The sequence below is a fragment of the Zalophus californianus genome, chromosome 9, assembly GCF_009762305.2.
Source record: "Zalophus californianus isolate mZalCal1 chromosome 9, mZalCal1.pri.v2, whole genome shotgun sequence".
Lineage (NCBI taxonomy): Eukaryota > Metazoa > Chordata > Mammalia > Carnivora > Otariidae > Zalophus > Zalophus californianus.
The window spans coordinates 85,968,354-85,992,646 of record NC_045603.1 but is presented as its reverse complement, the minus strand read 5'-3'; the positions used below and the strand labels follow the sequence as shown (position 1 = coordinate 85,992,646).

Below are 24,293 nucleotides of genomic sequence, written 5' to 3'. Positions count from 1 at the left end.
ATGATATAGGGTTTGAAGGTGGGGCTCTGAGTAAGGTGGGAAGCCATCAGTGATTTTGCGCAGAAGAGTTAGCTGATTGAGCTTATATTTTAAATAGGTTGCCTCAGCTGCTGTACTGAGAATACTCTTTGAGTTTGGGGTAGAGTGAGGGTAATAAGTTAAGGGGCTGTTCAAATTATCCAAGTGAGAAAGGACTATGGCTTTGAACCAGACAGAGTAGTCACATTAAAGACGATGAAAAGTGTTTCCATCTGGTCATTGATTTGGAGCACATCATGTAGCCAAACTAACCCATTTGAATTTACCTGACTATAAAAAGAGATTATTTTTCTTCTCGTCTTGAAATATTCTCTGCTATTTCTCCTGTGACAGGGAGGAGACCCAAACAGCGTAATTAGTAAAACCCATAACCCTTACAGTGCTATTGCACAAATACTATTCTTGTGTTCACGAAAACATAGTGTGTGGTTTAATCTGCCTTCAGAAAGAAAGTACAGTCGTAATTGTTTTCAAAGCGCCTACCCGAAATATTACCAAAGAGAGACATTCTGATCATCTGTTCCTATTTTTTAGCATAGTCAGGAAAATTCATGACTCATTTCATCTCAGCCATCCAGTAAATACAGTCTAACGTGGGTATTGACCTATTTTGCCCTCATATAAGTACTCTGTTGTAAGCTTACAAAACAGAGAAGGGAGATCTTTATTAAGTATAAACTGATGAGGGTTTTGCAAATTTGATTCTAGGTCAAATTTTTGCCTAAGTTTTGTCCTATATATTAACTTGGGTACAGAAGGAGGGGAAAGTCAAAAGTTGTTTTCCTTCAATATTCTATTATCAAAATAACTATTTTATATCTCTGGTGCTTATAAAAAGATTTCCATTAGCAATTTGGGGCTAATCCTGAGATTCAGAGATTGGAGCCAAGACTGGGATTCATGGCTTATTTTTTCACTTGTTCATTTAATAAATACGTATTGGTTTTCTTCTTTTCTTTTTCTTTTCTTTTCTTTTCTCTTTTCTTTTCTTTCTTTCTTTCTTTCTTTCTTTCTTTCTTTCTTTCTTTCTTTCTTTCTTTCTTTCTTTCTTTCTCTCTCTCTCTCTTCTCTCTCTCTCTCTCTCTCCCCCCCTCCCTCCCCCTCCCTCCCCCCCCTCCCTCCCTCCCTCCCTCCCTCCCTCCCTCTCTCTCTCTCTCTCTCTCTCTCTCTCTCTCTCTCTCTTTCATTTTCATTTCAAAGAGCCAGTAGTTTGCTGTCTAAGGACAGGACAGTTGTTGTTTCCACTGAGTGACATTGGAAAGTGTTGTAGACTTAGCCTCTTGGAAAAGCTTTGTTCCCATGGGCCCTCACTGATTGCTATTTGAACTCAAACACATTGAAAAAACACACACATAATACAGGCATCAAGAATCCAAGAACACAGGGCAGGAGATTTAACGGGCTCAACTTGTCAACGTTGGCTTTAGCAGCAAACGCAACAACCAGATATTCAATTACTTTTCTTTCTGTAGGGTTAAGTTGCCATACTGACTTCCAGATTCAGATACGTTGCTCTCCAAACCTAGCTCTCCAAACTCTACTGCTGTAGAATCCTAGTAATTTTAATTTCATAATCATATTGACTGAGATGTTTAACCTGATTTAGCCTCAAACTTAGATTTCAGAAAAAATTTAGATTAAACATGCACTGATAATTTCAGCAATTTGTGAAACTTGGAGATCTCCCAGGAAACACAGAATTAAATGTTTCAATATGGTATCCTACGGAAAGAAGGCTTTTTCCCAACCTCATAATTAAATCTGAAAGATTCCTACAGCGAACTAAGAGGTTTCTAATGAAGTACTAAGCTGCATTTAGAATTTGAGCAATGAAAGGCTCTTTGTTCTCATTTCAAAAGGTTCCAGTGCTGAACAATTTGGCTCTCAATACAGGCATGTTTTAGACCACCTGCAGACTCTAATCTACGCAAATTTATTTGGTACAAACTTTCTTCTACGTCACCTTATTCAGTTTAATTCCAGAGAGGTTTATTGCTAACGTTTAACAGCATTAATAAGAGAACAGCTGTTCTCATGGGGGCTGCCCTGAAAGGAAAAAGAGAAAAATTGAGCTTTTGTTACCTCTTCCCTACGAATACACTGCCATGAATGTGTATAACATTCAGATGGAGTAATCACCTTGAGCAGTAGCGTTTCTCCTGTCACCATGATTCAAATCTATCCTTTAGCCAGTGCTCATGTGTAACTCTCTTGATTCAAAGTATAGGTTAAAAAGTATATTAACATTTAAAAATTTCTCAACAGAAACTGATTTGTACTAACTACAATAAAAACAAAGTAGAAATAGGCAAGTAGATGGCTTTGGTAGAAGAGTAATTTTATAAATGTGCTTTTAAAAATCTAATGTAGGGGCATCTGGGTGGCTCAGTTGGTTGAGCATCTGACTCTTGATTTTAGCACAGGTAAAGATCTCAGGGGGTCATGGGATCAAGTCCTGATTCTCTCTCTCCCTCTGCCCCTCCTTCCCTCTCTCTAATAAAAAAAATCTAATATAGTAGTAATACATCTTATTGATTTTTATAGAAATAATTCAGATTTCTTTAAATTTATTGTGTGTGTGTGTATCCTTATCAAGAAACTTTCAAATAAAGAAATTGATGTCAGGCTCCAGGACCCCATCACCTTTTGTCTGTATACGTGCCTCTCACTCTGCCTGGGATGCTGCCCACACCTTCTTCACCCAGTGTGTTTAATTCTCAAAACTTACATCTCACCTCAGGTGTCCTATCCCTTGAAAAGAATCTTACCTATTCCCTTGCAGATCGAGTCGTGTGTGTTGCCATGGTTTGATGTGTCAGAAAGAAATTGCACTGCACACTTATTAAAAATGTCAAGAAAGACTTTATTCAAGATTACTGCAATCAGGAAGAGATACTAAACTCAACTCTATTGAAACTAAGGCAGGAGAATTTTTAAGCACTAACATGAGCTATTGAAAAAGTACTATAGGACCTTAGAGGGAAGTTGATCCATGTGATTGAGCCATCTGTGTTTGCTAATTGGTAGTTGTTGAAGTTGGGCACTTACCCTCCCATGGAGACTGGAAGTTAGGGACCCTGTTTTTCTCAGTGATTTAATTTCAAAAGAATCACACCCAGGTACTTGAGAAAGATGCTCCTGGGTTATAAAACTGGCTAGAAGCTGGGAGAAGATTTATCTGTATTACAAAGGAGCAGAGAAGGTATTTGCACTTTCAACTCTTATAAAGTAAATGCTATAAGGAAAGGGAAGTCAGAGAACTATAATCTGGAAGAAACCAGTCTAAAGTTAGTCAAGCTAAGGGGAACATTAATTCCATCTTGATCATATGCGTACATTGTCATAAAACACAAATACATCATGTGTATTTCATTTTTTGTCTTCTTTGCTCTCTTCCCTATAAACTGCAAGCTCCCTTAAGGCAAGCTCTTGGACTAATCAATCTTTGTGTCTGTAGCATCCAGAAAATTGCTTGTCAATTAATAGGTGGTCAATATAAGTTTGATTGATGGGTTTAATCTCATAAGTAAAATAATGAATACAGTAAATTGTTTTTTAAATTTTTGCTTATGATTCTCCCTGTATCCATTCCCTCTGGCATTTATTCAACTTAATGATTTTGTTATGTGTCTGTATGGTTCAAAAATAATTCAGGATAATTTAATTTAATGTCCTTTTATTTGATCTTTATTTTTAAATTGATCTTATCCTGTAAAATGCAAGAAATTTTTGTGGTATATTATAATAAAACTGTTGAAGGAATCACTAGTACTTCCATAAAAATTTTGGTGGATGGCTTCCAAGAGATCTAGTTCCTTTGGCACACCTTATAAATAGATTTTTTTTTCTTATTGTTACTATTTTTTCTTCTTTTTTTCCTTCCTCCCCCTCCCCCAGATTATACATTGTGAATCATTGCTACTTCATTAAGTAAACCCAAATATCCCTGCTGACCATATTGGTAACTTGTACTATTAACTCTTAACATAGTCTCAATTAGATCAGAATATCCTGTGGACCACTTTTTCGTATCATTGTCATTTTTATGACATATCAACACTTCACCATTTACTTGCAACTGTGGAGCAGAAACTAGGGAGAACATAATTCATCTAGTAAACTCTTACTGAATACTTACTGAAGTCTGGAGTTTTGTGAATATACATACAAAAGGAGGCACAGGTTTCTGTCCATAGGGAAGTTTACAGTCTAAGAGGGGATCTTAGCCTACTTTCTAAATTCTTGGCCTAAGTCTAAAATGGTCACTCAGATAAAGGTATTAAGGGTTATATTCTGGCTGTGAACAGACCCTTTTCTAAGCTCAAAGATGAGCTGCCTACTTTACCCCTGCCCTTGAAGGTCTCCCAGATATTTCGTTTTCAGCATCCCCCTCAAATCTCCTCATCTAACATCGCCTTTCTCAGTACATCTTAATACCAGCTACTCAACAGCTCAGGCCAGACAGCTCAGGGTTTTTGTTTTGTTTTGTTTTTTATTAGTTTCAGAGGTAGAATTTAGTGATTCATTAGTTGCATATAACACAAAGTGCTCATTACATCAAGTGCCCTCCTTAATGCCCATCACCCAGTTACCCCATCCCCCCACCCATCTGCCGTCCAGCAACCCTCAGTTTGTTTCCTAGAGTCCAGCGTCTCTTATGGTTTGCCTCTGTCTCAATTTTCATCTTATTTTTCCCCTCCTTCCACTATGTGCATCTGTTTTGTTTCTTAAATTCCACACATGAGTGAAATCATATGGTACTTGTCTTTTTCTGACTGACTTATTTTGCTTAGTGTAATACCCTCTAGTTCCATCCACCTCATTGCAAATGGCAGGATTTCACTCCTTTTGATGGCTGAGTAATATTCCATTGTACATATACACCACATCTTTATCCATTCATTTGTCGATGGACATTTGGGCTCTTTCCATATTTTGGCAGTTGTTGGGCATTGCTGCTATAAACTTTGGGGTGCATGTGCCCCTACAAATCACTATGTTTGTATCCTTTTTTGTAAATACTTAGTAGTGCACTTGCTGGGCCATAGGGTAACTCTCTTTTTAACTTGATTCCTCCCTCTTCTTTTTTCCCTACATCTAATCAGTTGCCAAAGTCCTGTTGATTAAACTTCACAAATTATCTCACATTTATCAAATTCTCTTCATTTCCATTACCTTCACCCCGTCCCAAGCCACCATCATCATGCCATATCCTCTCAACTGAGTCCTTTTTCTCTCTTCCTGCCACCTTTAAAAGATTCTGTAAGACTGAATCACACTCAGTGTGATTGCATCTGCTTTTTCACTGTCTCCCCACTAGAGTAAAAACTCCATGCTGGCAAGCATTATGTCTATCAGTGAATGACCAGAACCTTGGTATGTATTAGGTGCTTAATAAATAGATAAGGAAGTGGAAGACTAAATAGTGAATTATGGTATCAATTCAAATTCTTTAACATATCTTCTGTTTCTTCTGTTGAAATTGATTTTATTACACTTCCTCAACCAAGAGATGCAATTCTGTGAGAATTGGCTTCAGTACTTCTGTGTTGAAAACATGAACTGTTTGGGTCACCAAGACAATGTAATTTATCTATTACAAGCATATTTGCTGAGCCTCGTTCTGTATAAGGTGTATATAGGTCTTTACAAGGCTCCCTAAAAGAAGCTGAGTCTAATAGAGGGGCTAATGCCTAGAATATATGAGAACAAGATAAGTGCCCTAAAGGATGCATATTACTGAGGAAAATGTTTTTGTTACAAGTGAGAAGACTCCAATCAAGTGAGCGTATACAAAATGGAAATGATTGGTTCAGGTAAACCTAATGTTGTCTAGTATCCATGCTTACTTGCACCTGCCCCTGTCTCAGAGACCCCCGCCTGACAGCCTGATCTTCAACCTTGCTTTCTTCATGAGACTGGAACTATAGTCAGCTCTATGTTCCCTTCATTCCAGATAAACAAGCAGAGGAGAAAAGATCCCCAGTCCCCATTCCCTTACTCATTCTCATTCTGTGCCATTGGGAAAAATCCCAGGGAAGGACTCTAACTGACCTGATTTGGGTCATATATATATACCCTTTGACCAGTCACTGCGACACAGCTGTGTTGTCAGAAGGGTGGGGGAAGTAGAGTTTGACAACCTTTTCTAGAACTACATAATTAAAAAGGGGATGAGAGTTTCCACTCAAAGATTTTGGCTATACGGTGATCAGAAAAAGAGGTAATGATAATAAGAAAGGAAAAAAAAATGAAAGCAATCTGTACTTTGAGAAGTATATATGGAATGAAATCAGAGTTTAGAGGAGAGGGAGAGATTGTTTCTTAGAGGAGGAATTCAGTGAAATCGGATTGGGTCTTAAAATAATAAGTGGGCGTGAACTTTCAGTGACTGAGAAGAGCATTTGAGAAAGAGGGCAGTACCAGCTTGAAAGCAGAAGAGTTCACAGTATATACAGGAGAGAGAACAGTGAAGTAGAGACAGAAGCCAGGCTGTAGAAGAAGGAAGACTGCAAACGTGGGTTCGTGCCACTTGTGGGAGAACTTTGAGAGGAGTTTGATGTTAATTTTTTAGTCCGTGTGAAGCAGAATAACACTGAAACCAACTTTAAAGAAATCAGTCTTGTAGACTTGTGCGAGTTGAATTAGTTGACAAAGTGAAGAAAGACGTAACAAGAGGTTCTTCCAGTGGTCTAGGGGAACAGTCTTGAGGATCTGAATGTATTGAGAATGATACCAAGAAGCAAGCAAAACCTTGTATTGGGCATTACTGAATATTAAATCCTGTTCACGGTATGTCTTCGTGATTTATGACTGATTGTTGCGGTCTTCCTCTTATTTCCCCACTCTCGCAAACAACGTCATTGTGATAAACAAATCCAGTGACATACGTATCCATTTGGTACTTAGCTCCTATTAATAATGTAAAAAGAAATAACTGAGCACACAAATAAGTGATTTGGTGTTTTCTCAGGAAAGAAAACTTTCAAAAGGAGGAAAATCTACTGCCAAATAACTCAGCACCTCCTGCAGAACCACAAGATGTGGAAGAAAGTCATTGAAGAGGAACAGCGGTTGGCGGGCCTAGAGAATCCGTCCCTGGACCCGTCCTCCCAGCAGCATTCCTCAGATCAGATCCAGGCCATCAGGGAAGAGGAGGAAGAGAAAGGGAAGCCCAGAGGAGAGGAGATCCCGACCGCCGAGCAAAACCAGTGACAGCTGGATACAATGAGCTGTGTTTCCAAACAGAGTGACTTGTCACAGACTCTTTTCAAGCCAGCACAACACTTAGACACAACACTGTAGAAATACGAGAAGATGGGCAAACAGCTATTGCATTTTGGGATTCTTCGCATTTTATGTGTTTATTTTTACAGTGAGGTACATTGTTAAAAACTCTTGCTCAGAGAAGCTTTCACATTTGCAACACCAGCTTCTAAGGATTTTCTAAAGGAAGAAATATATATGTGTGTGTATATAAGCTCGCACGTAGATAACATGTAAAACATATTCACACACATACACGCACATGAACACTGAAAGCCAGGCTTACTGGCTCCACAATTTAGTAACATTCATATTAAGATATATAGTGGTCACTGTGATATAATAAGTTATAAAGGAAAAAATAAAGGAAAACAAATCACAAAGGCAGTGGTGCGGCTTAGCAGGGAAACAGTGCAGTGAATGTAGGTTACCAACTAAGGAGCTTTTGCTCTTAGTCCTGACGGCTGAAAGTTCCAGAGCATTATTTGAATTCTTATACATCCTGCCAACATTGTGTGTGTGTGTGTGAGAATGTGTGTGTATGAGAGAGAGGAGTGAAAGGGTGCTCGTGTGTATGTATGTGTATGCAAAGAGAGATTTTTATGGTTTTAGTAGTTCATAGAATAGCTGCAGCGTATGACGCAGCACATCTGAACAAACAGAAGGCAGTTCATCCTGCAGTGTCTTAGAGACGCCGCCGTCCCAAACGCCTGCCTCCATGCGGTTTCAGTACAGATCCCTCCGCAGAGGGAGGGTATTCACAAGCTGGTGAGAGGGCCACGTGACTGGTACTACTGCTCATGCACCACTTGGAGGCGCTCTATCGCCAGCCTTAAACCTGGAAGACAGGCATTTTCCAATCTACTTGCCTAATGAATGTATAGGAGCTGTTTGTGAGTATGTTACTCACCGAAGATCAAATCACCTTTTTAAGGGGATGAAATTCTTTATACATAAACACCTAAGAAGGAGCTGGAGGCAGATCTTTTAATTAGGTTAGAATTCTCAAACGTTGCCAGAGAAGACCTGGGGAATTGCTCTAACAGTGATCCCCCGTGTCTTAGTTTGCTGCAACATGTGTGGTAGAAAAAGAAGAAAGAAAAAAGGCAAAAAGAAACCCACTGTGGGAGGATATATAGTGAGAGATGAGGGGGGAAAATTTCAACCCGGCGTTTGGTGTTTGTTGACATAGTGAAAGACCGATTCTTGGCAACTATTGAAGATTGGCTTTGGGTGGCGAGGTCCCCATTGATGGCCCTGTTGTGGTGGTCCATGTGCTGTGGGATGGGGTGGCTTCTATCTGCAGTCTGGCCCGTTGTCTGTTCCTTTTGGCAGGGAAGATTATTAGAGGGATTTGGGGGGGACTGGGCCTATTATTGAAAGTCTTTTTTTTTTAATTTTGTTTATCTACACTTGTTTATGCTGTGAGCCAAACCTCTATTTAAAAAGTTGATACTCACTTTCAATATTTTATTTCATATTATTATATTTGTCATGAATAGTTATCTCGATGTAAATATAAGATTTTTTTGTTTCTGTAGATAGTAAACTCTTTTTTTAAAAAAAAGGAAAAGGGAAACATTTTTATAAAGTTATATTTTAATCACCATTTTTATACATTGTATCTATCTCCAAGCCCAGTAAGAGAGTGATGATTCATTTGCACGGAGGTCTATGGACAGCCACTTATCTACCTATCCTAATTTAAATGATAATCTGATACAGTTATTTTATGCCAATTAAGTGAGGATGCCACAAGGTTTTTTCACTAGGAACTTTTACTAACTTTTGTGTAACTTTGGGGTCCATGTCTCCCAAAGAGAAAGACTTTCTTAACCAATACCGAATTTTTATGATTGGTGTCCATTTCTTGCCAACACTTTTTGGTCATAATTCCTCCTTCAATACTATGTACGTAACTGCTCATCAATGAAACGATCTTAGCTTCTAAGGAGACCTTGATGGTGATTTCTAATTTTTATTTCCTCTGACGTCATAGAAAAGAGTGTTTACATTTTAAAGATGCCTTTGTTTCTCATAAATGAATATTCTTCCCTCCCAAAACAATGATTGTACATTAACCCATGGCGTTTTCCACACAAGGCAAAGATAATATCAAAAACAAACATTTTCAAAGCAAATTTCCCATTAAATAAGAAAAAATGAAAAGGCTCAAGTAAATGCAGGCTCTACTTAAATAATGAGAATAATTTCATATTTTTTGACTTAACACTAGGTCTTCATTATTCAGTATGTACTGAGTTGTTTTCCATTTTCTTAGTGTTGTCTGTGTGTCTCATGTTTGCAAAAATTACTGTGAGTCAGATACATTTATTTCCCCAGTGACTTCAACTGTTCTCCAGCCCTTGCAAATAAGAGAGGAGGGGAAAAAAAAATTGTGCTCACATACCTCTTGCATTTAATTCCTTAACAAAGCGAATCTTTTCCCTTTCTCCCAATGCCATACATATCTAAAACACTTGCTAAGTCGAGGAAAAATATGGTTGTGGAGCAAGTGGAATGACAGCTGTACAGTTGAGAGTCTAGAAGCATACGCTGGAAAGCCCCAAATAGGGGCCAGCCTGACTGCCAGAGTAGAGGTCTTAGCAAACTACCTGGTTTCATTTATTTTGTTTTAAAATACATGAAGTAATGGTGGCCAAAGCACTTAGAACCTCTTCTTTCCAGAATTGTGTTCATCAGTCCAGGCAGATTGACCATTTTTTCTTCAAAAATAAATTCCCAGTCTATTAAAGCTAAAAGTCCATTGAAATAAAGGAATGGAGATCAAGTATGAGACTTTCATACACATTCATTACATCCCAAAGGATGCCTAGGGACATAAAGAGATGTTTTCCGCTGATGATATTCACCCTCGCCTTGGTGAGAGCAATATTACCGTGTTCACTTCCAACTCTGGAGCATACTCCCTGTGGTGCCAGTGTATTTGTTGCCATTTACTACATTTTTATATGAGCCTATGTATAGGTGCCATTAGATAAACTCAGGTCTTTCAAATGAAGGAATTTCTAGCCCATTTAGGAAAAGGGATAATTGTATAGATAGCCATAAAACCAATGGTAGGAAAATTTGGAACTGGTGACCTTGATGCTAGGGGTTGCTTTCTGTTAAGGAAAAGACCAGGTATCCTGTGAGCATCATTGGTGTTATTTCCAGCGTGCTCATAGAATGTTTTATCAGTTATCCGTCTAAGCCAACCTTTAGGATATTGTTTCCTTGGTGAAAACACCACTTTAGTTTTTTTCTAAATGATAAAATTGTATTTTTTGTCATTTATATAAGACTTAGTTTTGCTCTCAGTAGAAGATGAAGACAGTAGCTCTGGATAGATCTCTGTTGGTCTTCATCTGACAAGTGAAGGGATGTCCTCATATTTAAGGAAATACTCATTTTCTAAAAGAATACCCAATTCTGTCTGTTCCCTTTTGATGGAATTCCAGAACAAACCCTAACCATTGCAATCCCAGTAAAACTAAAGAAAAGGGATTGTAGGACATGCAGACTGTTCATATTACCTGTATGTATTGTGATTTCCTCATGTCCCCTGCCTCTCTTGATTTACGATTTCCCGACGTCCCCTGTCACGTGCCCAGAGAACTTTCTTTGAGGGTAAAAGCTGTGCAAAACGCATGAGACTCAGGCCTATTCTTTGTTTAAATGGTGGAAAAATATAAATTATTTTCTAAATAATAAAGATATGAAAATTATCATCGTAAATAAAGTCTAAAGTTTGAAATGACTGTTTTACAAAAGTGAGCGATTTGTGTGATGAACAACTCCTGAGTAATGAGAAGTGAATAATCAAAAACTCATTTCTATCCTACTTTGGCAGGTATTTCTTGGTGCTTCTCTGTCACTATGGGGATCTCCACTCCTTGCCTTTTAAAATATTTCTAAAACAAGAATGAAAACCACAGTAAGGATCTTACTGTCCTCTCTTCCATCCTAACGCTGAGTCCCCACTTGATGCCTTTCCTAGCTTATAGGCCACTTTGGAAATAAACTGTCTTTTCAAACTGGCAGAAGGCTCTAGTAAAACAGAGTTTTGTAAACTTTTGTAGTCTGGGGTAAATCAAGATTCTCCTTATTCTAGAGATTATCAGCTCCTGCACGTGGAAAGAAAATATCAATAAAATTTCAAATGCTAATAGCTCAACTCCAGACCACTGAGAGCTAGAATATCAATATAGTTTGAATCCAAACTGAGTTTCCTTTGTTCACCTTTTCTCCTAACAAGCAACAAAATACCTTATGATCATTGTTCTAGGTCATTCATTTCTCTCATGATTTTTCCATGAAAGAAAACCGAATTTGCCAATATTGTCAGTCTGTGTTTCTAATCTGTTCAACAGAATTCCACTTTAAGATTAGGAAACCAAGTAGCCATTTTAGGTGAGGAGCATTCCAAAATTAAATTACTCGTAGAACTTCTAATCAGAGCAAATTATGCAAGTTTTAGGTCCTATATTCATATCAGGTTGTTCCTCTAGAAAATATTCAAATTCTTATAGCAAGTTTGCAGTAAATTAACTAGACTATAAGCACTGAGTTAATGAAACCGCAAACAGAGCATTGAATAACTTGAGGTTTTGCATGGTATTTACTATGTTTAGCACTGATGATCCATGGTCGGAGAACAAGAACAGGGTTTTCAGTCTCCATGATGCACCATGGATGGTAGGGCATTTGTGTATCACCACACATTTCATTTGTTAAAATGATGCTGCTTTTCCCTTACCTAATGGTGCTTTTACCTCACCTGAAGTGTTCTTTATGTTCATACCATGAAATCATTCTAACAGCAGGTTAACAATGGTGACACAAAAGAATTGGGCATTTTGTTGCAAAATATGTTTGGAGATCCAAAACTGAACATTAAAGCTTTATTATTGGTGGAACTCAGTGTTCACATCTGCAGATTAAAAAATACTGATCCTCCGTTAATTATTAAGTGCAGTAAGACTGTAAACTACGTGGAATTATATAGAGATGGAAAACAAAATTGGTTTTTGGTATATGCTTCAGGTTCTAAAAAGAGCCTGAATTTCCTATCTGAGGGCAGCTAGTTCTTCTCCATATTATACTTCTGAGGTTGATTGCCTTAACAGGCATTGGTATTCATGGATTTCTGCTTCCCTGAGGAGTGGTGGAACAGAGAAGAGAAGTCAAGCTGACGGCCTTCTTGATAAGAAATACTGAACATGTTGTCCCTGTTCAGAAAGGTTTCTTCATTGCTTCACATCAAGAAGTGGTTCTTTGATCATGCAAATAATTCAATCAAAAAATGCTTCAAAGAGAGTAATATTAAAACATCCTATGTAAGTACTATCAAGAATATTTAAATTTGATTAAGCTTTTGAACCAAAGCTGTTTAAAAAATTGTTTTTTTTTAATTATTTGACTAAAAACTTGCAAAAATGACATTCCATGGTTTAGAGATGTTAAATATATTGATATAATCAGAACTACTATTGTGTAACAGAAAACTGGAAAGAATATTTAGTTCTTTTTCTAAGGTATGTCATGCCTCAGGGAGGCAAATGCTTTATGGAGGGTCCAAGAAATACATGAAATAGATAAAAATTTAGTCCCAATAGTTTAATTAGATTAAGTGTACAAATTATAGCCCGAGTTCTTCTGGGTTTTCCCAAGAAAAAGAAGTGTATTATCATCCAGCAATTTATCATGGATTAGGTTGTTTTTAAAATAAGTGGTCTATTAATGTAGATTATATTTTACTAAATTGTAACACACTGAAAATGCCAAATACTTATCTTCATTACTAAGAAAATCACATCTTATTAATCTTGACTTTCACAGATGAAGCACTGACCAGGCAATAATCCACACCCACTGCTTCATCTACCAAGACTGATCAAATGGTAGGTTGGAATTTGGAATTCATTAATAGAAAAGAAATAAAAAAAAACTATTTTAAAACTTTACTGCCTTAACTAAAATTTCAGTGTCAGTAGAAGTACTTCTTTCAGATGAAACAAATTGTAGCAGGAAAGTCTCCCTTCCCTCTTAAAAAACAAAACAAAAACAAAAACACACAAGAAACAAACTCATAGGAGAAAAGTGGGGCTTCTCTTCGATTTTATTTCCATAACTCAAAATAGTAAAGCAAAAGGAATCAGAACTTCTCTGCCACAATAAGGAGAAAGAACGCCTTTCACCCCAAGTTCTAACTCGCCTTGCCTGGTTTCATGGTGCACCCTGTGGTATTAAAAAGAAAAAAAAGGGAGGGGGCAGAGCTATGGTTTGGGAGTGAACACTACATAAAATGTGAAGGATCACCCCGGGATACCCCTCCATCTTTGTGACAAACCAATCTAGTTATCAGTTACTCTGGAGTAAAGGGGCTTAATGGATCCATATTTCAACCCTGACTTCCTTTATTACACTCCGCACTTACACATGCTTTGGAATGTGAATTAGCCCTTGGAGCTTGGAAACTGCTGCTTGAGTACCTTATGAAGGGACAGAATTTTTTTTATAGTAATTTTACTCCCTATATTATAGCGAAATATTTGGATGATTTAATGCAAAATTAAAAGTAATTGTTTAGAGATGTTTTATTTGTGTATATAACTTGTTGGTGGTTAGAATTTTCCATCAATCTTCTTTTAAAAGTTAACTGATTATTTTTATGGCTCAAGCAACTCCTATCATATTTTGTTTTAGCTAGTTATAAGCATAAACCAGTACTACAGTGTTGCTATCTTTAAATGATAACCCTAACATATCTGTATAATACCTGTTAGTGGGGTTTATTGGCCTGACTTTTAGTATATACTTGTTCATTTTTTTTAAATCACTATTTTTTAATACTCTGTGAAATATTTGCATGGGATTTTCACCATATTATGTTTGCTTAACTGGTGGTTTTGTTTTTGTTTTCCCTTTATGAGTATCACTTTACTTCTTGATACATTCTCACCGAAGAATACATACCATTTTTGTTCCAACAAGGACAGTTTGTTAGTTGATGAGCACTGGAAATAAATATCACTGAACCCACCCACCCCCTGATATTTCTTCCTGAGGATTTTTATCATGCAAATCACAAAATGAAAATTGGTGCTTTTATAAATGTTCTGAAACTTTCAGAACAAATAAATGAAACAAATAATGAAAATGAGAATCTCCCTGGGTTTCTATAATGCTATTAGGATGTGCAACTGAAAGAACTGTAATTTGAATCTAGAATATTTTTGGTTTGGGTTGATTTGGTTAATTTGATTTGGTTTTTGGTGTTAAAATGGGTTTCTTTTTCCCGATGGAACAGTTGTTCTGGTTGTCATCATTTCTCCCTTTTCCTGACCAAAAACCCAAAAAACAAAACAAAACAAAAACTGCCATTGGAAAGCTTAAATTAGCATGTCCCAGATATTTGACTTTGTAGAGTACTTGCAAACCGGAGTACTTGCAAACCAAATTTAGTATTCCTAAAAAGCAATATTTTCAAAGAAATACCAACCAAAGTAACAGTATAGGGGATGTCATTTGCACATGACAGTTTTTAACAAGGTAATCCTTACCACTTCTCAATTGAATATGTTTATTAATAACTTTCCAAATTTATCAACTTATAGAACCCCAAAAGTGAAGCATTAGACAAGTGATCATTTTGCAACTGAAATAAATCTTTTCCTTTCACCTGTACCTTGTACTTAATATATGCAGCAATACTTCATATCTTCCTATCATAATTATTTGTTAAGTAATTTAGTTAATTGCTGATAAGTATTTTGTAAAAAGTAAAATTGTACAGAAAAAATATTAGATAAATTGTACTTATTTTTTATTGTTTATTAGCTTAGACACTACAGTGATGCTCCTTGTTTGCCAGAATTACTGGAAGTGCCTCTTGATTTTATAGATTTTATATATGTACATATATATATTATATATATAAATATTACAGTAAACATATACTCAAAATTATTAGAATTGTGTCACAGGTGAACAGTGTGGATGTTACAATGTGAAAACTATGTATAATATAAATATAATTCTGTGGTATTATGTTTGATGTAGTTATTTACACAGTTCAAGTCCTCCATCCAGTTTTGAAGGCACCCTTACCTCTTATTTCCAAATGCAGTGGCTTGTGCCCAGACGATGCGTGTCGCAGTGGGCCATCCATTGGCTTGCCTACGATTCCTAAGGACTCATGGGGGCTTCCATTGTCATGGTCGCATTCCCTTCCCGATCACTGATGAATTCTTAGCTGCGTTAATCTTCATCTCTCCGTAGCTAAGCTCTGTTCTTTAATCAAATAGTCAACACCATAACGAAGACCCCTGGATTTCTGGCATTTTGCTTCAGAATCCTATAAAATAAGCAGTTCAGCCCTTTAGCCTATAAATACTACAATTTATCCCATAAAGATTGTCTGTCGATGCCCAATACATGGGATATTTGGTTGTAAAGACTCAGAATTATTTTTGTTCCACGTACTTGAAAGCTTTCGAAGACTTTGAAGGATTCAGGACACTCAGAGGGTTCTAATTAACTCAAACATAGAGTCCTCAGAAACAAAAGCAAAATGTGATTTCTACCCAAAGTTCTCGAGGACTAATTCTTCAAGCTTACACATACAGATTTCCCCTTTACCTATTAGACAAAATCCCTGCTCCTATGTTTGGTATATTCATAGCTTTCTTCCCTCTGGTCCAAAACTATCCTCCACCAAAATAACTAACCATCTATCATTTATATTTCTATGTCTTGGGCAAATTTTATCAGTGGAGTATTTACACAAACTGTATACTTATATTTTCTTTCTTCCTTTGTGTACACACACACTCTTCCAACCACAGACAGCACAAAGGAGCAAGACTGACAATATCTTCTCGAGATATGAATCTCATCCCTCGCCCGGGGCTATCCTCTTACAGTGCTGCTATGGTCCTCAGTGGAAGGGAGGCAACATCTGGCTATTCCTGACTGATGCTTCATCTCCTTCCTGCAATTAGGTGCAGTCAAACTTGTTTTAGGTAAGGAAAAGTTAATTCACATGGTAGGGTAAAAGAGGTGATGATATGTATCTTCTAACGGATCCTGAGATTCAGGCCAGAGCAAAGGGATGGCAGTAGAAAGCCTCCGAGATCAGTTCAGGGTGTCCTGGTTCAGCTCTACAGATCACCTCTATGCCTGCTAAACCATATGAGGAGCTTGGGATATGGATACACCCTAACCAATGAAAAGAAAAAAGAAAGAAAATCAGTTCTTAAATAATTAGAAAATCTTCTGCTTGTTAGGATAGATTTAAGCTTCTTTAATCCGGAAGCTACTTCATGTCCTGATCCTTCCTTCTGACATCATTGCTGGCTTAGGAAAGGAGCCCAAGGTCCACTTCTGCTGAAATCTGTCAGATTTAAACAACTGTCCAGCTGCCCATGCTGTCTGGGATCTTTTGGCCTCTTGAGACCAGTCAGGGCTGGATGGGTATGTGTTTGTGTGTGTGGTGGGGTGGGGAGGAGCATATTGCTTCATACTTTGTCGTTAGCACTCAGGAGGTACAACGGCTCCTTGCTCTATTGTCAATTTGACTGACTTTTCCCTGCCAGATGCCAAGGGTGAATTCACAGAAGCCCTGGTCTTCAGAGACTTCGAGGTAGTTAACGATGATGTATTCATTTTCTATTTCTGCTGTAATAAATTACCACAAACTTGGTGACTTCAAATAATGCAGACTTATTCGCTCACAGCTCGTCCAGGTAGAAGTCCAGATGGACTTGGCTGGACTCTGATTCTGGTCTTTCACAAGATTGAAATCAGATGTTTGCCATCTTCCCCAAAGTCTCTAGAATCCACTTCTGAACTCACTTAGGTTGTTGGCAGAATGGAGTTCCTTGTGTTAGAGGACTGAGGCCCCTATTCCTTGCCAGCTGGCCCCTGGGAACCACTCTTAGCTTCTTTAGGCCATTTCCTTTCTCCAGGCATTGTTTTGTTCACCAGCCCCATCTTTAAACCAGCAATGTCACATGATCCCCTCTTAGACTTTAAGACTTTCTCACTTCTTTTTTTTTTTTTTTTATTTATGAGAGTCAGAGAGAGAGAGAGAGGCAGAAGGAGAAGCAGGCTCCCCGCCTAGCAGGGAGCCCGATGCGGGACTCGATCCCAGGACCCCAGGATCATGACCTGAGCTGAAGGCAGACGCTTAACCACCTGAGCCACCCAGACTTTCTCACTTCTGCTACATCCTTTCTGTCTCCAGCTAGAGAATGGCCTCTGCTTTTAAGGGCTCATGTGATTATATTGGGCCCAAAGAATCCAAGACGATCTCCCTACTTTAAGATCTCGAATTACATTTTGAAAAGTCTCTCTTGCCATGTAACTTAACATATTTACAATTTTCTGGGGATGATGGGGTGGACATCTTTGGGGGCTATAATTCTGTCTTATACAAAGTATGAGTAGGATAAGGAACACAGTGAAGATAAAGAAGGCATATGGGCCACACAGTTATTCTACATAATGGAAGTTCATGCCTACAATGAAATTGAGGGGAAGGTATAGAGATTTCCCATATACACCCTGCTCCCATACACTCAGCCTCCCCCATTATCAATATCCCTATCAGAGTGGTATAGTTGTTACCATTTATGAACTGTTTATGAACACATCATAAATCACCCAAAGTCCATTTTTTATCTTAGGGTTTACTCTTGGTGGTGTACATTCTAAGGGTTCGGACGAATGTATCATGACATGTATTCATCATTATGGTATCATATAGGGTATTTTTATTGCCTTAAAAAATCCTCTGTGCTCTGCCTATTCATCACCCCCAGCCCTAACCGTTGACCACCACTGGTCTTTCACTGTCTCCATAGTTTTATCTTTTCCAGAACGTCCTAGAGTTGGAAACATATAGTATGTAATGTAGCCTTTTCAGATTCGTTTCTCTCACTTAGTAATTTACATTTAAAGTTCCTCCATGTTGGGGTGCCTGGGTGGCACAATTGGTTAAGCATCTGACTCTTGGTTTCAGTCCTGCATCGGGCTCCACACTCAGTGAGGAGTCTGCTTGAGATTCTCTCTCCCTCTGCCCCTCCCACTTGTGCTCATGCTCACTGTCTCTCTAAAATAAATAAACAAATATTTTTAAAAATAAATAAATTCCCTTCATGTCTTTTCATGGCTGGGTAGCTCATTTCTTTTTAGTATGGAATTATATTCCACTGTCTGGATGGACCACTGTTCATTTATTTACTTGCTGAAGGACATCATGATTGCTTCCAAGTTTCAGCATTTATGAATAAAGCTGCTATAAACATCTGTGTACAGGTTTTTGAGTAGACATACATTTTCAACTCCTTTGGGTAAATACCAAGAAATGTGATTGCTGGATCATAGGAGAAGAATATGCTTAGTTTTATAAAAAACCACCAAACCCTCTTCCAAAGTGTGTGTACCATTTTACATTCCCACCAGCGATGAGTTTCTAGGCCTTTTCAGTGCAGAGATCTGGGATATGTATTATTCAGACTGAAAACTCCTAGTTCCAACATGGAACTACAAAGTTTTTCTTAATCTCATTCAACTTAAATTATAAATGACACTTTAAGTGATAAGCCTGGATGAGGTCATAAGGGAGTAAGTGTACATAGAGCAAAGAAGATATTCCAAGGACTGAACTGTGCAGTGCTGTGGCAATGGATATTAACAGAAAATGACCACTGAGGCAGGAGGAAAAGTAAGGGAGTGTGGGGTTCCAAAAACTGGTTGAAAAAAAATGGTTCAAAGAAAAGGGCACAATCAGTGGTATACAATTCTGCTAATAGATCAATTAAAATGAAGCCTGGAAATTGATCACTGGATTTATTAATGTGAAAGTCTTTGATATTATTGACAAAAGCAGTTGTGGTAGAATGGTGGAAGCAAAAAACAGAACTGGTGAGACAAATAGAGAAGAGGAATTTTAGCTAAGGAGTACAGATGAAAGCGTAGTCTTAGAAACATGGACCATACATCCATAGGAAGAGAAAGAAGACAAATAATATGAATACGCATGCAGGTGGGGAGTAAATGTGGTGAGGGCAAAATACAATATTTCTTTCCTGATTTTTAGAATTTTATCAGTGAGTTCCCTAAGCAAGGTCATCAGTTGATAATGAAAGTTGGGGGGAAAAAAAGTTTGAGAGAAATCATTCAGAAGAAAGGGAAAGTGATTAGGTTATTAAAAGGTATGTTTAACAATGCCTCTAAGACCCAGTGAGGTTAGAGATCATGAGCCCAGAGGGCATGTTAATGAGTTTTTCTTCAAGTATTTAAAATAGTTGGATGTAAACACAGAGTAGACAGGAAGTTGAATTAGCCCAGCTGTGGTTTGCAGAGAAAGAACAACAAATAACCAATGGACAAGGGAATGCACCATTGTGCTATAGAAGTGAATGATTTAAAGAATTGCATGAAACTCAGGTAAGGAGAGAAATGACAATATGAATGTTCTGGGTTAAATTGTGCCCCTCCCCCCAAAAATGTTGAAATCCTAGACCTCTGTATCAGTGAATGTGACCTTATTTGGAAATAGGATCTTTGCAGATGTGATCAAGTTAAGATGAGGTCACTGGAATGGGTCCTAATTCACTATGACTGGTGTCCTTTTAAGAACAGGAAAAGAGACACACAAGAGAAGATGGTCATGTGACAATAGAGGCAGAGATTGGAGTGATAAATCTACAAGCCAAGCAATGCTCATAATTGTCAGCAAGTACTGAAGGTAGAAGAAGTGAGGAAGGATCCCTGTAGGTTTCAGAGGGAGCATGGCTCTGTTGACGCTTTGAGTTTGGACTTCTAGCCTCCAGAACTGAGATAATTAAGTTCTGCTGCTTTAAGCCACCCAGGTTGTGGTACTTTGTTAGTGCAGCCCTGGGAAACTCATTCATTTATGGTTAATTACTCACCATAGTGGCGGAGTTGAGTGGTTTTGATAGAGATTATATGGTCGGCAAAACCTAAAATATTTACTCTTTGACCCTTTGCAGGAAAAGTTTGCTGACCCCTGGTCTACAGTATGGAAGTAGGATACAGTACAATGCAAGGCTATATACATGAGAAGCTCTGACTATTATGTAAAGTAAGTATTATGTACATTCAAAACTGTAACATGAACTGTGGACTCAAGCAGTCAGAAGAGGAACCATGATAGAGAGTGAACTTGAGCAAATTGGGGGTTGGCCAAATTACACTCTCAGGGGAGAACTGCATTTCTCAGTGAGGATAGCAAACACTGTTTCCCCTTAAATGCACCAACGGCCACCTGTTAGACGCATTGAAAAGTGTAAGACCTATTGTGATGCTTGCTCACTAGCAAAGGCTGGTTTGATCTAAAATAAAATATTTGGTCGTTCAGAGTCTGAATGCACCATTGCTTCCTTGTAAGATTTAGTATTTTCTTTATTTTCCTTGTATCCTTTTATTCTTTTAGTAGTAAAATGTGCTTATAATCATATTTGATTATTGGTTAATGATCCTTACTATTGTGTGAACTGAAATTATACATGTAATGATGATACTTTCCAGTCATTTTGGTGCTTTGTTATTTGAAATATACTTTTGAGTACATCATATCATTAAATCTTTAAAACAACCCTATGAATGTGTTTTGTTTTGATTTTAATAAAAATTCTGCTTTATGGAGAGGAAGTCAAGATTCAGTAAAGTTTAGTGACCAGGCCAGAGTCACAGCCATTTAGGAATATGGTGTATCCTGGGTAATACCGGTAGCAAATTCATTTATTCCTATAAACCAAATGCAAGCTAATACTGCTCAGAATCTCCTAAAATGGTACTCTTGGAAAAAGAACTTATTATAATTGTAGAATTTTTCAGCTCAAGGAATTCTCTCTCCTTGGAATTTAGATAGAATAAACAAGTGGATGCCAAAAATTCAGTGTTTTTCTTTTTTTTCTATTAGACCATTATAAATTGGATATGAGCAACTGATCATGTGTCTGAGAATTGACCCTTTTTAGAGAGAACCCTGCAGAGCCTTGATCCTGACGTGGTATGCGGTCCCTAAGATTCTAGAATCCCAACGGGAAAAGAAACCACGCAGAGATTTAGCCTATGAGCTTTTTTTTTTTTTTTTTTTTTTTTTTAACAGAAGGATCCCAGTGATGTCCTCAAGGAGCAGCTGGCTTAAAAACTTTTTGGAAGGAGAAGGAGGGATCTTTGTTACAAACTTCCGCCCCTCCTCCTGCTTCTGTTCCCTTCCCCTCTGCCCCCTGCAGAGTTGTGTTTCTGGGAATCAGCAAGTAAGATCACAAGTGGTCTTTTCTCCTTTCACTCTCATACAGAAAGCTTTATCACGTGTGGCCTTAAACTTGCAGCAAATTGCAAAGAAATGGCTCAAAAGCTTCAGATTTCTCTGTGCCCTGGGAGCTGAGATGCACGTCAGTGGCTTTTCTACAGACTGCCAGAGAAAAGAGGCTAGGAGGAAAGAGGAAAGAGTCGAAATTGCCCAGGGGTGAGACCATGCCCTTCCTCTTTTCTTTCCCCTAATTTGCTCTGTCTGTGTCCATCCAGGCTCTCCCCACCTGGGAAAACTGCTCAGAGCTGCTGTAGAATTCACCCCAGTTTCCTCTTTCAGTCTGTGGGGAGTGGGGTCCAGCCCCTCGCTGAGCACATTGGGAGGAATTAGCTGTCTTTGATCTCCACCTCCAGGTAAGATTTAGTTCTCTGCTTTCCTGTTTTGTGACGGCACTTCTCATAGGAGAGAAGCTAATCAGCCCTTCAGTTCTGCACTGCACTCGTCTTATCCATACCCACCATCAAAGTTGTTGGGGCCCTTGTTAGGTTAGAGGACCCTGGTTAAAGTCAGATCAACTCAGATCTGGGTTCAAATTTTGACTCTTATAACTTATTAGTTGGGTAGTTCTTGACCAGTCATTCTGAGTTGTATCATTTTCTATAAAATGGGGATTCTGATGCTTACCTTGTTGAGTTGTTTTAAGGATTAGCAAAAGGTATATCATTCCCCTGGCACAGAAATAGTACTTATTCAATCTGAATCTGACACAAACAGTTAGTTGTATGGGGTGGTGCGGGGCAGGGGGGTGGGCGGAGGGCGGGGATCAGCTTTCTTAACACACACTCCTTGTTAGCAAGTACTATGAGGTTACTTGGTGCCAGAAGACAAGCTAGCGCAGAGGTTTTCCTTGCATGGGTGTGGGATGGCTAAGAGAAGAGGGTGGCTGCTTTCTGACTTGCTCTCTGGCAGTGTCTAAGGTTTGACTGTGGATGGAATCTATGTCACAGGATCACGGCCAAGAGGTTCAGGGCATCTGCATGATCCAGTTACAACCTTCCTAGGCTGTCTGTGCTCTTTAAAGACTGGGAGATTGATTTTCAAACCCATATGAACAGAAAATTCAATTTTTTTTAAAGAGAAATAGAGAAAAACTGGTTGGCTTCTTTTTCTGTGGCCTCCCCAATAAGATACACTCCAACCCAGGCTGTTGGATGAAAACTGTGCCATAAGTCTTTTCCTGGTGGAATCTGTTCAAGTGGTGGGAGCACAATTAAGGATTTGCCAAATGCAAATCCCTCTCAATAACTGTGTGCTCTTGCTCTATTTCTGTGACTACAAATGAATGGGGGGAGAGAGAGAGAATCTGGAGGATCTTTCCATTCAGGTCTTTGAGCTGTCCTTCCCCTTCTTTTCACAGAGGGATGAAAAGCTCAATGCTCATAAATATAGCCTCCTTGAAACATATTATCCTTGAGATGATTTGCAAATTAGCCATCAAGATGAAATTCTATTTTCAGTAAAAGTCTGCAGTATCAGTGTTTTAAGCTGAATGCTGTTTTGCCCTAACACAACATCATCTAGGATGACGATAGTTCTCTTATTTTTGTTATCACTTCTGGATTCTAGGTAGAGTGATTTTTGTATGATCACCTCCAAGTATAAGAAGACAATGTGTTTTGGTGTCTCAAGTTTTTAATATTTTTTCAACATGATTGTTTTTCTCTTTAGCATTAGCATTCTGGATGTCACCCTTTGAATCTTTTAAAGATACATTTAGTGTAGTGATAGTATATTTAATTATTAAAGAATTAATTTGCATGTTGTTGTCCACTGACTTTTTATTATGATTGGCCAGAAATAATATATTGAACCCCTGAAATAGTAGGTCAATTTGAATGGTATTTAAAATTTTTCTGGTATATATTTCTTGCTTGGTGATATGTTTATACCTTTAATATTTAAAATATTTTTATATGTTCATTATAGAAAAATGAGAAAATATAGACACACAAAACATTTTTTAAAACATTATCTGCATTGTCACCAACTAGGAATAATGTGTTAACCTTTTCTTTAAAGACTTTCTGAAACTTTGTTTCTATGCATATACACATGTGAAAATGTGTGCTTCTTTTTGTAAAATAGAGTATTATAGATATTGTTTTGTACCATAGATTTTAAAAATCAGCTCTATAATAAACATATTCTATATAGCTATATTTACTTCTTTATACTAATTTCCAATGGCTTCAAAAGATTTCACTGCATGAATAAGACCATAATTAGTTGGACATTTAGGTCATTTAGTTGTTTTGACTTTTTATTATTATTTATTATTATTATTATTAGCAGTGGGTTTCTAGCAGTTTAATTAAAGGTACTCAGTAGTCTTTTAGTTAGAAACCTATTTAACATTGCATAACCCAGTGTTTCTCGAACTCCCTTTTCATTGTTCTGACAAAATATTATTCTGGACAACTAGTTTCAGTGACTCAGTGAGTGTACAATGTTGGCCATAGGTATTAGATAGATGGTAAAGAAGAATTTCTGTGTCCTTAGTTTCTTAGAATTTATTTTTTTAAAAATCAGGAATGGATGTTGAATTTTATCACCTGATGTTTTGCATCTACTTAGATTTTATTATTTTTTACTTCGGATTCCTTTTTTTTCCAGCTTTACTGAGATGTGATTTACAAAT

The 24,293-nt window shown here is 37.8% G+C and overlaps 2 protein-coding genes across 12 annotated transcripts in view; both read left to right on the top strand.

The window, feature by feature from the left end:
* Positions 1-20,379, top strand: part of PDE3A (phosphodiesterase 3A) — a 322,232-nt gene extending 301,853 nt beyond the window's left edge. For 2 of the 4 annotated variants that reach the window (XM_027592724.2, XM_027592722.2), the window contains exon 16: positions 7,013-15,344. In XM_027592724.2, coding sequence (XP_027448525.1) covers positions 7,013-7,254 — 242 coding nt within the window. In that variant the 3' untranslated portion in view covers positions 7,255-15,344. Of the gene's footprint in view, positions 1-7,012; positions 15,345-16,154; positions 16,332-20,327 lie in introns of those variants that run through there. The other 2 variants (XR_003519766.2, XR_004820283.1) reach the window with 2 other exon arrangements.
* The window catches only part of SLCO1C1 (solute carrier organic anion transporter family member 1C1), a 62,289-nt gene continuing 58,368 nt past the window's right edge, over positions 20,373-24,293 (top strand). For 2 of the 8 annotated variants that reach the window (XM_027592732.2, XM_027592731.2), the window contains exon 1: positions 21,654-22,008. The gene's annotated coding sequence lies outside the window, so the exon portion shown is untranslated. Of the gene's footprint in view, positions 20,420-21,651; positions 22,009-24,293 lie in introns of those variants that run through there. The other 6 variants (XM_027592726.2, XM_027592728.2, XM_027592727.2 and 3 more) reach the window with 6 other exon arrangements.